We start from the raw sequence: 13,278 nt of genomic DNA on the forward strand, positions 1-13,278 counted from the left end.
TAATATGATTGGCTGTCCGCCGTTGCAGACAGCTGCTGGTCAGTTTACGGACATTGTGTTCTTGTGTGTGGTCTCTAGTAATCATATCAACGTACTGCGCACAGTAGCTTCAACTCGCCGGTTCACATTTACCTAGTGTTCTAACGGTTACATTTCCGCCCGGTAACGTCTCGTGAATGGCACACAATGCAAACACAGCATCTGTTACGTTTGCTGTGTGTAAGCGTCGCAATTTATTCTATGATTAACAATGAGAAATTTACACAAAGCATTCGACTGTGTGAATCGTAGCAGTCTGTTGGAGTAGCTCCGTTGTTATTTACATTAATGCTATGAAAGTTTACGTCTTGTGTAAAAGGAATAACGCAGAATATTTTATCGTCAGCTTGAAGCAATTTACGGTAGTGACACACTCAATTTACCTGGAAATAAATTTGTGTCTGTCAAGATTTGCTGTACGTGGAAGAGAGATATCCAATTACTTTGGAAACCAAATGCAAAATTATTTTCTGTTTCACAACAATGCATAAACGCAGAAACAGCATTCAGTATACTGTGATTCTTTTCTCAATGGTATTAACTGATTTCTTTCAAATCGTCTTGCTCTGAACTACCAACAGTATGTTTATATTTATAATAGAAAATTCAGCCGAGCGGTTCTAGGCGCTACAGCCTGGGGCCGCGCGACCGCTACAGTCGCAGGTTCGAATGTGTGTGATGTACTTAGGTTACTTAGGTTTAAGTTGTTCTAAGTTCTACGGGACTGATGACCTCAGAAGTTAAGTCCCATAGTGCTCAGAGCCATTTGAACCAACAGAAGTCAGACTCTTTCCGTCAAGGGCACCGGGTAGGAATGGTTAGTTTAAGGAGGGCTAGATGCCGTTCCTGTTGCTATCCTGGTACCGCCTGGGACGGAATAAGTGTACCCCAACTGTTTCCGTGTAGTGTTATTCGTTAGAAAAGTAAGCGAGAGTGTTATAAATGTTTGCGAGCCGTGTCACTGAGGCGGGATTTGGGTGGTTTTTGCTGTTGTTGCTGTGATGGTGGTGGTGGTAGTGGTCGTCAGTCCAAAGACTTTTTTAATGCAGCTCTCGATGCTATTCCATCGTGTTCAAGTCTTTTCGTCTCCGAATAACTGCTGCAACCTACATCCTTCTGAATCTGCTTAAAGTTTTCATCTCATGGTCTCCCTCTACGATTTCTACACCCGACACTTCCCTCCTATACTAAATTAGTGATTTTGGTGACTGATGTCTCAGAAGTATCCTACCAGCTGACCTTTGGCTTAGTCAAGTAATGCCACAAATTACTTTTCTCCCCCAATTCTATTCTGTACCTCCTCATTAGACATGCGATGTACCTACCTAATCTTCAGCATTCTTCTGTAGCACTTCATTTCAGAGGTTTCTATTCTGATCTTGTCTAAACTGCTTATCGTCCATGATTCACTTCCATAGATCGGTACAATCCATATACACTCCTGGAAATTGAAATAAGAACACCGTGAATTCATTGTCCCAGGAAGGGGAAACTTTATTGACACATTCCTGGGGTCAGATACATCACATGATCACACTGACAGAACCACAGGCACATAGACACAGGCAACAGAGCATGCACAATGTCGGCACTAGTACAGTGTATATCCACCCTTCGCAGCAATGCAGGCTGCTATTCTCCCATGGAGACGATCGTAGAGATGCTGGATATAGTCCTGTGGAACGGCTTGCCATGCCATTTCCACCTGGCGCCTCAGTTGGACCAGCGTTCGTGCTGGACGTCCAGACCGCGTGAGACGACGCTTCATCCAGTCCCAAACATGCTCAATGGGGGACAGATCCGGAGATCTTGCTGGCCAGGGTAGTTGACTTACACCTTCTAGAGCACGTTGGGTGGCACGAGATACATGCGGACGTGCATTGTCCTGTTGGAACAGCAAGTTCCCTTGCCGGTCTAGGAATGGTAGAACGATGGGTTCGATGACGGTTTGGATGTACCGTGCACTATTCAGTGTCCCCTCGACGATCACCAGAGGTGTACGGCCAGTGTAGGAGATCGCTCCCCACACCATGATGCCAGGTGTTGGCCCTGTGTGCCTCGGTCGTATGCAGTCCTGATTGTGGCGCTCACCTGCACGGCGCCAAACACGCATACGACCATCATTGGCACCAAGGCAGAAGCGACTCTCATCGCTGAAGATGACACGTCTCCATTCGTCCCTCCATTCACGCCTGTCGCGACACCACTGGAGGCGGGCTGCACGATGTTGGGGCGTGAGCGGAAGATGCCCAACGGTGTGCGGGACCGTAGCCCAGCTTCATGGAGACGGTTGCGAATGGTCCTCGCCGATACCCCAGGAGCAACAGTGTCCCTAATTTGCTGGGAAGTGGCGGTGCGGTCCCCTAGGCACTGCGCAGGATCCTACGGTCTTGGTGTGCATCCGTGCGTCGCTGCGGTCCGGTCCCAGGTCGACGGGCACGTGCACCTTCCGCCGACCACTGGCGACAACATCGATGTACTGTGGAGACCTCACGCCCCACGTGTTGAGCAATTCGGCGGTACGTCCACCCGGCCTCCCGCATGCCCACTATACGCCCTCGCTCAAAGTCCGTCAGCTGTACATACGGTCCACGTCCACGCTGTCGCGGCATGCTACCAGTGTTAAAGACTGCGATGGAGCTCCGTATGCCACGGCAAACTGGCTGACACTGACGGCGGTGGTGCACAAATGCTGCGCAGCTAGCGCCATTCGACGGCCAACACCGCGGTTCCTGGTGTGTCCGCTGTGCCGTGCGTGTGATCATTGCTTGTACAGCCCTCTCGCAGTGTCCGGAGCAAGTATGGTGGGTCTGACACACCGGTGTCAATGTGTTCTTTTTTTCCATTTCCAGGAGTGTAAATACCTTCAGAAATGACTTCCTAATACTTTAATCTGTATCAGATGTCACCGAATTTCTTTTCTTTACGTACACTTTTCTTGCCATGGCCAGTCCACATTTTATACCTTCTCTACTCCAGACAAATACCTTTAGAACATACATCCTGGTACGCATATCAGAATTCAGTGTTAACAGTTCCTCTTCTTCATAAACGCTTTCTTCCTGTTGCGAGCCCACATTTCATGTCCTCTCTACTTCGGCCATTAGCAGTTCCTCGCTGCCAAAATAACAAATCTCAACTATTACTTTAAATGTCTCGCTTCCTAAGCTAATTCTCTCATCATCACCTGATGTAGTTCGGCTACATTCCATTATCCTTGTTTTGCTTTCGTTGATATTCATCTTATATCCTCCTTCCCATCCAGTTCAACTGCCTGACAGATCCAACACTAAACATGGAGAATAAAGTCGTCTAGAGACAATAATAACCGGAGAGCCATCATCTAATCAAAAGAAAGCTTATTCTACCATCTGTCCTTCTTCTTATAGAACTTGTAGTCTTCTGTAATACACAAAATGTTAAACTCTTCATCATTTGACAGATGTAATTGTGCTTCTAGGTACCCTACGTATGTCAGTATATTCTATTCAAAAATGCATCTTTCTTGAGTTAGCAACAATTCTATTAATGTTCTGATGTAACGTACTTTTGAGACCTGCGAACGATCCTATTCAGGATGGACAGGTAATCTCGTGTCATGATACATTACTGATACTTGGAATACGCGGTCTCGTAAAGAATTTATTATAGTTACACTGGCAAGGTCCGTCGTCCAAGTTCTATGGCTTCGTCAGCACGTTTACCTGCTACGGGCGTTTGCAGCACTGCAGAGTGTTTCTGGAATTCCAGGTCGCTCTGAAAACCAAGCCATGTGGCGCAGTGGTTAGAGTGGCGAACTCTCGGTCGGAAGGACGACGGTTCAAATCCGTGTCCAGATATTCAGATTTACGTGTTCGCGATTTATTTAAATCTCTCTAGGTAAGTGGCGAGATGATTTCTTTGAAAGAGCACTGCCGACTTCCTTCCCCATCCTTGAAACAACTCGACCTTATGCTCCGTCTCCAATGACTCGACGGTGACGGGAAGTTAAACTCCAAGCTCTGTTAATTTTTTCGCCCTGCAATTCTCTGCTTTTGCAGCTCCCTTCGTGCTGTTTTTGCGTTGATAGGTTTCTCGAATGCCACATTCAATTCTGCAGAGACTTTTGCAGCTGCTGCCCTCTTGAACGCAATCCTCTTGAACAACCGTCGTAAAGACCACTCAACACACACTTTCGTAATTAGCGGATGATGTTTTTCTGCTCCCTCTGTACGTGGTATAAATCTTCGATACAGTACCTCCTTAAAAACTAAACGCATCGTCTACCTCGGTTCCAGAACGACCCACCACACGAGGACCAACGCTTTGTTCACATTCGAATTAACTTACCTCCCATATGACACAGAACACTGTTTTGATCACGACTGACATTTGCAACGTACTGAGAGCATTGTGTAGTTGCCGTTCGTGGTCAAATACAACAGTGCTAGTTACAGGTTTGGTTAGCGTATGCATTTTTGTTCATACATGCATTTCTCAGATGAGCAAAACAAGGTGAAGTAAATAGTGATACTGCTGATGTATTATAGGCTTTAGGTCATAGCCAAAGCATAATTCTGTGCCTAATATTTCGTCTTCCAGAGCTGGAGACATCGTCAGGGGCTTAATGATTCACAAAGCAATTAAAGACACAAACATGATCAGAAAGCCGGAGTGTTTATATGTATCCAAGAAAGGATCGGTTTGTGTTCATCAGCTTTCGACACAAACAGCTCCATAGCATACGTCGGCGCTATTCTGCGATCATAGGCAGCAGTCTGAAGACGTCACGAACTGACAGTTGCGTGGATACATGTACGCAGTTCATCTTGCTGAACTTTTCTGTATCTATAACTCCTTTCTGAGTCATTAAGGGCTCCGATATTGCGTCCAGCATTGGAAGACGAAACATTAGGTGTAGAATTATGCCTCAGACCATTGTCTAATGTCCGGAAAACATCAGCAATATCGCAAATAGTGGACGTCAAAGCCTGCATACTAAGATTGAAAAAAAATACTGTGCAAGGCTCTTGAAGTAATACCGAAATTCTGAGAGAGGGGAGGTACAGGTGACATATAAATAAGATCAATGTTTTACAGGTTGATGGATGGTTCAAAATAGTTCAAAAGGCTCTAAGCACTATGGGACTTAATATCTGAGGTCATCAGTCCCGTAGAACTTAGAACTACTTAAACCTAACTAATCTAAGGACATCACACACATCCATGCACGAGGCAGGATTCGAACCTGCGACAGTATCAGTAGCGCGGTTCCGGACTGAAGCGCCTAGAACCGCTCGGCCACCGCGGCCGTCGTTGATGGATGAAATGCACGAGTCCAGTTTGATAGCAGTTCTATATTGCTTTCGCGAACACGCAAAATGCAGACGTCGGCAACGAAGGTCTCCCGTTTGTGGACCATCATTGGGAAAAAAGTGTCACACTGAAGGACTGATGTGATGAGAAAAGCTCCGACCATCACCAGTTTAATGGTCGCAGATTGGTTTTTTCATGGCTACAATTAAAAGATTGTGACTAGCCCCTGAGAAGTCAAAGCTCCTCCAGTGGTGTGTTACGGTACTGAGGTGCAGAGCTTTCAGTTTGTACCAGGACTGCAGTCTTGTACTTGCAAACAAACAAATACCAAAAATTCATCTTTTCGAGATGATAACTCAGGCGCTACAACTAGCTTCAAAAATAAAAAAGCGGCCTCTATTGCAAGTGTTTTATTAATAACGACAAGTTTCGCGCTGTTAGCGCATCTTCAGATTACCTTGAACAGCGGAGAGCCCATTAGTCACATTCGAAAGCCACTGATATGACGATTCATGATTTGAAGATGCGCTAACCGCACGAAATCCATCATTATAAGCAAGACACTTGCAACAGAGACTATTTTTCTATTTTTGGAACATTCAACCACTGGTGCTGCATCAGAAGAAAATGGAATGCAGTAATGTGCCTACGACTAGCCTTGATAGTTTGATATTGTGGTCCACTCGCCCAGCTGCAGAGCAGGGCAATTGTAGTCTGCCATCACATTAAAGTAATTTTTCAGGATTCTTTTTATTTTGGTATATTTTGCAGCAGTTGCTTTTTGCACCTGCGCGGGATTAGCCGAGCGGTCTGGGGCGCTGCAGTCATGGACTGTGCGGCTGGTACCGACGGAGGTTCGAGCCCTCCCTCGGGCATGAGTGTGTTTGTTTGTCCTTACGATACTGTAGGTTAAGTAATGTGTAAGCTTAGGGACTGATGACCTTAGCAGTTAAGATTTCACACACATTTGAACATTTTTTTGCTTTTTGCAGGTGGCGGCCGCTTCGTGGTGACGAGCACCGGCGACCTGCTGGTGAGGCGGGCCACGGCGTCGGACGCCTCCTCCCGCTACAGCTGCCTCACGTTGCACGCACTCACCGGGGAGCGGCGGAGGAGCACCCCGGCGCAGCTGCTCACCGTCACAGGTGCGTAGATAACACCAGGACAGCGGTTGGTGCTGAAATGGCTTCGAAATGTGTGGTTAGATCGCATCACCCATTTCACGATATTCTGTCGTTGTTACCTGACTGTTGCGAGCTTCTTGTAAATGTAGGCTGTCACCAAATTGTCCCACTGTAACTGTTCTGTCCGCGGTAATAGAAAGTGAATCAGATACTGAAGTTATCATTTGTACTACACTCATAAGTTAAGGATAACTGCAGACTGTGGTGCCAAACAACGTGGCACTACACAAAACTGGCGCTAATAGCTTATGCACATAGGGAACACACACGACACAGATCTGTAAATCCACGGTATACGTGATAAGTTGGGAAAACTATCCCGAAGCACATGTGCTACAAAACGCCACTGTTTCCTGCGTATGTACCCTGACATCAATATGGGATATGATCACCAATCACACCTACACAGGCCGCACAACGGGTTGGCATACTCTGGGTCAAGTGGTCGAGCAGATGCCATTCTTGTAGCAGTGCCTGTCGCAGCTCCTGAAGTGTCGCAGGGGTTTGAAGATGTGCAGCGATACATCGACGGAGATAATCCCAGATGTGCTCGATGAGGTTTAGGTCTGGAGAACAGGCAGGCCACCCCATTCGCCTGATATCTTCTGTTTCAAGGTACACGTGGGATGGCAGCTCGGTGAGCCCGTGCGGTAACATCCATCGGAGAAATGTGTGAACCACTGCACCCCTGAAAAGACGGACGTACTGGTGCAAAATGACATCCCGATACACCTGACCAGTAAGAGTTCCACTGTCAAAAACATGCAAAGGGTGTACGTGCACCAGTCATAATCCCACCCCACACCATCAAACCACGACCTCCATACAGGTTCCTTTCAAGGACATTAAGGGGTTGGTATGTGGTTCCTGGTTCACGCCAGATAAAAAGCCGGCGAGAATCACTGTTCAGACTATACCTGGACTCGTCCGTGAACATAACCTGGGACCACTGTTTCAATGACCGTCTACTGTGTTCTTGACACCAGGCTTCATGGGTTCCCCTGTGACCAGGGGTCAGTGGAATGCACCTTGCAGGTCTCTGGGCGAGTAAAAGATGTCTGTTTAGTCGTCTGTAGACTGTGTATCTATAGACAACTGTTCAAGCGGCTGCGGTAAAGTCCGGAGCAAGGTTACCTACATGACTACTCTGCAATTCACATTTAAGTGCTTGGCAGAGGGTTCGTCGAACCACAATCATACTATCTCTCTACTATTCCACTCCCGAACAGCGAGCGGGAAAAACGAACACCTAAACCTTTCTGTTCGAGCTCTGATTTCTCTTATTTTATTTTGATGATCATTCCTGCCTATGTAGGTTGGGCTCAACAAAAATATTTTCGCATTCGGAAGAGAAAGTTGGTGACTGAAATTTCGTAAAAAGGTCTCGCCGCGACGAAAAACGTCTATGCTGTAATGACTTCCATCCCAACTCGTGTATCATATCTGCCACACTCTCTCCCCTATAACGTGATAATACAAAACGAGCTGCCCTTTTTTGCACCCTTTCGATGTCCTCCGTCAATCCCACCTGGTAAGGATCCCACACCGCGCAGCAATATTCTAACAGAGGACGAAGGAGTGTAGTGTAAGCTGTCTCTTTAGTGGACTTGTTGCATCCTCTAAGTGTCCTGCCAATCAAACGCAACCTTTGGCTCGCCTTCCCGACAATATTATCTATGTGCTCCTTCCAACTGAAGTTGTTCGTAATTTTAACACCCAGGTAGTTAGTTGAATTGACAGCCTTGAGAATTGTACTATTTATCGAGTAATCGAATTCCAACGGATTTCTTTTGGAACTCATGTGGATCATCTCACACTTTTCGTTACTTAGCGTCAACTGCCACCTGACACACCATACGGCAATCTTTTCTAAATCGCTTTGCAACTGATACTGGTCTTCCGATGACCTTACTAGACGGTAAATTACAGCATCATCTGCGAACAATCTAAGAGAACTGCTCAGATTGTCACCCAGGTCATTTATATAGATTAGGAACAGTAGAGGTCCCAGGACGCTTCCCTGGGGAACACCTGATATCACTTCAGTTTTACTCGATGATTTGCCGTCTATTACTACGAACTGCGACCTTCCTGACAGGAAATCACGAATCCAGTCGCACAACTGAGACGATACCCCATAGCCCCGCAGCTTGATTAGAAGTCGCTTATGAGGAACGGTGTCAAAAGCTTTCCGGAAATCTAGAAATACGGAATCAACTTGAGATCCCCTGTCGATAGCGGCCATTACTTCGTGCGAATAAAGAGCTAGCTGCGTTGCACAAGAGCGATGCTTTCTGAAGCCATGCTGGAGTACTGCGTGGCCTTCTGCGGGCACTGATGGTGAGATATCCGTTTTCTTGTGATATTGTACACTGTGGACGTCCCATACTGCAGCGCCTGGACACGTTTCCTGTCTGCTGGAATAGTTCTCACACGGAGGGCCCGTGCTACGGGCTGCTGTGTTTGGCCAGCCCCCAGTCGCCGTAGTATTCTACCCCTGATAACGTCATCGATATGTGTTCTTTGAGCCATTCTTAACAGACAGTCATCATTAGCACGTGTGAAAACGTCTGCACACTAACTCGCTGCACCGTTGTGTTACATGCACCAACACACCTCTGCGTATGTGGACTGCTGCCAGCGCCACCGTGTGACGACTGCAGGTCAAATGCACCACATGGTTTTACCCCGATGTGATTTAAACCTGCAAACTGCCCACCAGAGCGTTATCCTTAATTTATGAGCATGAGTATATATCACAGTGCTTCACTCTACTGTAAAATGACAGCTTTTATCTACACTCAGGTGACAAAAGTCATTGGATATCGATGTGCACATATACAGATGGCGGTAGTATCGCGAAAGAGAAGTATGAAAGGGCAGTACATTGGTGGAGTTGTCATTTGTACCTAGGTGATTCGCGTAAAAAGATCACGTCTGTGTTTGGTCTGGCTGCCACTGACATCATGATACCGCGAAGCGTCCTCCCAACTGAAACTCTTGATGATTCAGCTGAAATTCAGCTACTGCACAAAATCAGTTATCGTTATTGTATCAGAATATCCGGTTACTGAGGAGTAAACTTAACGAATTTTTCATTAGTGTTGAAGAATTAGAGTTGAGCAAACCAGTTGATATAATCTGCCTCTTTGAACATCGTGTGACCACTGATGTAGATACGTTCAATGTCACCGAATTTGATTATTCCCTTATTTCTGCAGGAAAATATGCAGTATGGAGGATTTTACTACATTTGTAGGAAACTGTTTTAACTTCAAGAATGTTGATGTTAATAAATTTTGCTCAGACCTCCACTTAGAAGATTGAGAAACAGAAGTAGTATTTCATAATAACTCCTTTGTAATAGTAAGAATATATGGAGCGCCTTCAGGAAATTTTAACCTGTACGTAAAAAATCAGGAACATCTAATGTTTCATCACCCAGTATAAAAAAAATTGCTTGCTGCTGATTTTAATGAGTTTTAATGAGTTGAAAAGTCAGTGAACAATTATTGAAATCAGTAACTCTATCATTCAATTTAATTTCTTCTGTGAGCTTTACAACTAGGTTTCGCAAATACCCTGAGACTGTTATTGATAATATACACTCCTGGAAATTGAAATAAGAACACCGTGAATTCATTGTCCCAGGAAGGGGAAACTTTATTGACACATTCCTAGGGTCAGATACATCACATGATCACACTGACAGAACCACAGGCACATAGACACAGGCAACAGAGCATGCACAATGTCGGCACTAGTACAGTGTATATCCACCCTTCGCAGCAATGCAGGCTGCTATTCTCCCATGGAGACGATCGTAGAGATGCTGGATATAGTCCTGTGGAACGGCTTGCCATGCCATTTCCACCTGGCGCCTCAGTTGGACCAGCGTTCGTGCTGGACGTGCAGACCGCGTGATACGACGCTTCATCCAGTCCCAAACATGCTCAATGGGGGACAGATCCGGAGATCTTGCTGGCCAGGGTAGTTGACTTACACCTTCTAGAGCACGTTGGGTGGCACGAGATACATGCGGACGTGCATTGTCCTGTTGGAACAGCAAGTTCCCTTGCCGGTCTAGGAATGGTGGAACGATGGGTTCGATGACGGTTTGGATGTACCGTGCACTATTCAGTGTCCCCTCGACGATCACCAGAGGTGTACGGCCAGTGTAGGAGATCGCTCCCCACACGATGATGCCGGGTGTTGGCCCTGTGTGCCTCGGTCGTATGCAGTCCTGATTGTGGCGCTCACCTGCACGGCGCCAAACACGCATACGACCATCATTGGCTGCGGTCCGGTCCCAGGTCGACGGGCACGTGCACCTTCCGCCGACCACTGGCGACAACATCGATGTACTGTGGAGACCTCACGCCCCACGTGTTGAGCAATTCGGCGGTACGTCCACCCGGCCTCCCGCATGCCCACTATACGCCCTCGCTCAAAGTCCGTCAGCTGTACATACGGTCCACGTCCACGCTGTCGCGGCATGCTACCAGTGTTAAAGACTGCGATGGAGCTCCGTATGCCACGGCAAACTGGCTGACACTGACGGCGGTGGTGCACAAATGCTGCGCAGCTAGCGCCATTCGACGGCCAACACCGCGGTTCCTGGTGTGTCCGCTGTGCCGTGCGTGTGATCATTGCTTGTACAGCCCTCTCGCAGTGTCCGGAGCAAGTATGGTGGGTCTGACACACCGGTGTCAATGTGTTCTTTTTTCCATTTCCAGGAGTGTATTTATAGGTAAACGTAGGAAAAAGGTCACAAAACCAACAGTAAATGGGCTATCTGATCATGACATGAAGTATCTTACATTTAATGTTGAAACTTGTTCGCATATAAAATCTGTTAAATCTGAGTACACAACGGTAACAAATCATCAAAAATTGAGGATTTTACGAGATTGCTCAAAGTCATTAATTGGATATGTGTTTACAATATTTCTGGCCAAAAATGAAAAAGGAAATCATTCATTAATGAAGCTGCTTCCTTGTTTGAAAATTGTTTTCGCCTAAAGGTAATCCAAATCAAACAGAAGTCTAAAAATAAACCATCGATTATACTAGGAAGAAACATATGTGGGACAAAAAAGAAACTATATGTACCACCTTGTAACAACCCTGATGTTAGTACTGTAGTGCTTTACAAAGAATACTGCAAAATATTCAAGCAAGTTATCCACAGATCTAAGAGCTTTATAATGAGGAAAAGGTAATTATGTTAGGCAACAAAATAAAAACTATATGTGGTGTAGTGAACACAGAGACAAGTGGGCCAGAAAGGAAGAGGAACAGATAGCTCTAAAAATAAATGAGCCATTGGTAACAAATGAATGCAGTGTTGCAAATCTCTTAAACAAATACTTTGTTTTTGTTACTGACTCCTAGGGGTTAGTAGGTTCAGTAAAAGTTACAATGGAATATCTGAGACGAGTCTCTACAAATAACTTCAGTAAAATGTAAATCATTTCTCCCAAAGAAGCAGCATCCATCATAAAATCCTTAAAATCATATTATTATAGTGGTTATGATAATTTATCACCGAAAGTTAATCAAAGAATGTTCAAGTGATTTGCCTTCTATCTTAAGTTATTTGTGTAGTCAATTTCTTATCAGATGAACATTTCTAGACTGGCTAAAGTCTTTTGAAGTTAGCATCTTTACATGAAGTACTATAAAGTGATACTATCAAACTTTCGACCCGTTTTTCTTTTTCCAGCTTCTTCGAAAATGTTTTAAAAGGTTGTGTTTAAGCATCTTCGTAAGCATCTGACTGTAAACAATATACTGTAAAAGCCACAGTTTTGGTTCCTCAAGGGTTCAAATGGAGAGAAGGCTATTTACACATACAGTGAATTCATTAGATAACAAATTAGAAGTTACTGGCATTTTCTGTTAGCTGTCAAAGCCTTGCATTTTGTTAATCACAGCATTCTCTTAAGTAAATTAGAGTATTATGGTGTCACTGTCAGTGTTGCATAATGGTTTCAGCCTTACTTAACTAGCAGGAAACAAAGAGCGTCATTGCAAAATACCCATGGAGTAAACGATCAACCTTCATCTGATTGGGAATTGTTAACATGTGGTATTTCTCAATATTCCGTCTTGGGTTCATTGCTTTTTCTTGTGTACATTAATGATCTCTCGCCTGTTACACCGTCAGACGCTAAGTTCTTCTTTTTTTTGTTTCCAGATGATACAACCATTGCAATAAATATCAAGTGAAGTACATATTTATAAATGGCTGCTATTCAAATTTTCAATGACACAATAAATAGCAAGTTAAGTGCATATTCAGAAATGGCTGCTAACCAAATATTCACTGATATTAATAAATGGTTTAAAACTAATTCACTGTTATTAAACTTTGAAAATACCCAGCATATGCAGCTCAATAGCTGTAAGAGATTTCCTTCCAGCATGTGTATAATTTATGAAGACATGCATGTAGAAGAGTTTGACAGTGTTAAATTTCTGGAATTAAAACTCAATAAAAAATTCAGTTTGGATCGGCATACTACAGAATTGCTGAAATGTCTAAATGATTCTGTATTTGCAATGCGAATGCTGTCAGATGTAGGAGATATAAATATAAAAAAACTTGCATACTTTCCTTACTCTTACTCTATTTTGTTGTACAGGATCATATTCTGGGGTAACTCATCAAACAGAGAAAAGTTTTTAGAGTGCAATGGCATGTAATAAGACTCATTTGTGGTATAAATTCAGTAACATCATGTAGAAACCTGTTCAA

At 44.7% G+C, this 13,278-nt stretch overlaps 1 protein-coding gene across 1 annotated transcript in view; it reads left to right on the forward strand.

The window, feature by feature from the left end:
• The window catches only part of LOC126284516 (Down syndrome cell adhesion molecule-like protein Dscam2), a 1,260,408-nt gene that overhangs the window by 845,197 nt on the left and 401,933 nt on the right, over positions 1-13,278 (forward strand). Inside the window, exon 6 of the mRNA XM_049983498.1 lies at positions 6,327-6,479. Coding sequence (XP_049839455.1) covers positions 6,327-6,479 — 153 coding nt within the window. The remainder of the gene's footprint in view (positions 1-6,326; positions 6,480-13,278) is intronic.

This window comes from Schistocerca gregaria, chromosome 1 (assembly GCF_023897955.1).
Source record: "Schistocerca gregaria isolate iqSchGreg1 chromosome 1, iqSchGreg1.2, whole genome shotgun sequence".
Classification (NCBI taxonomy): domain Eukaryota; kingdom Metazoa; phylum Arthropoda; class Insecta; order Orthoptera; family Acrididae; genus Schistocerca; species Schistocerca gregaria.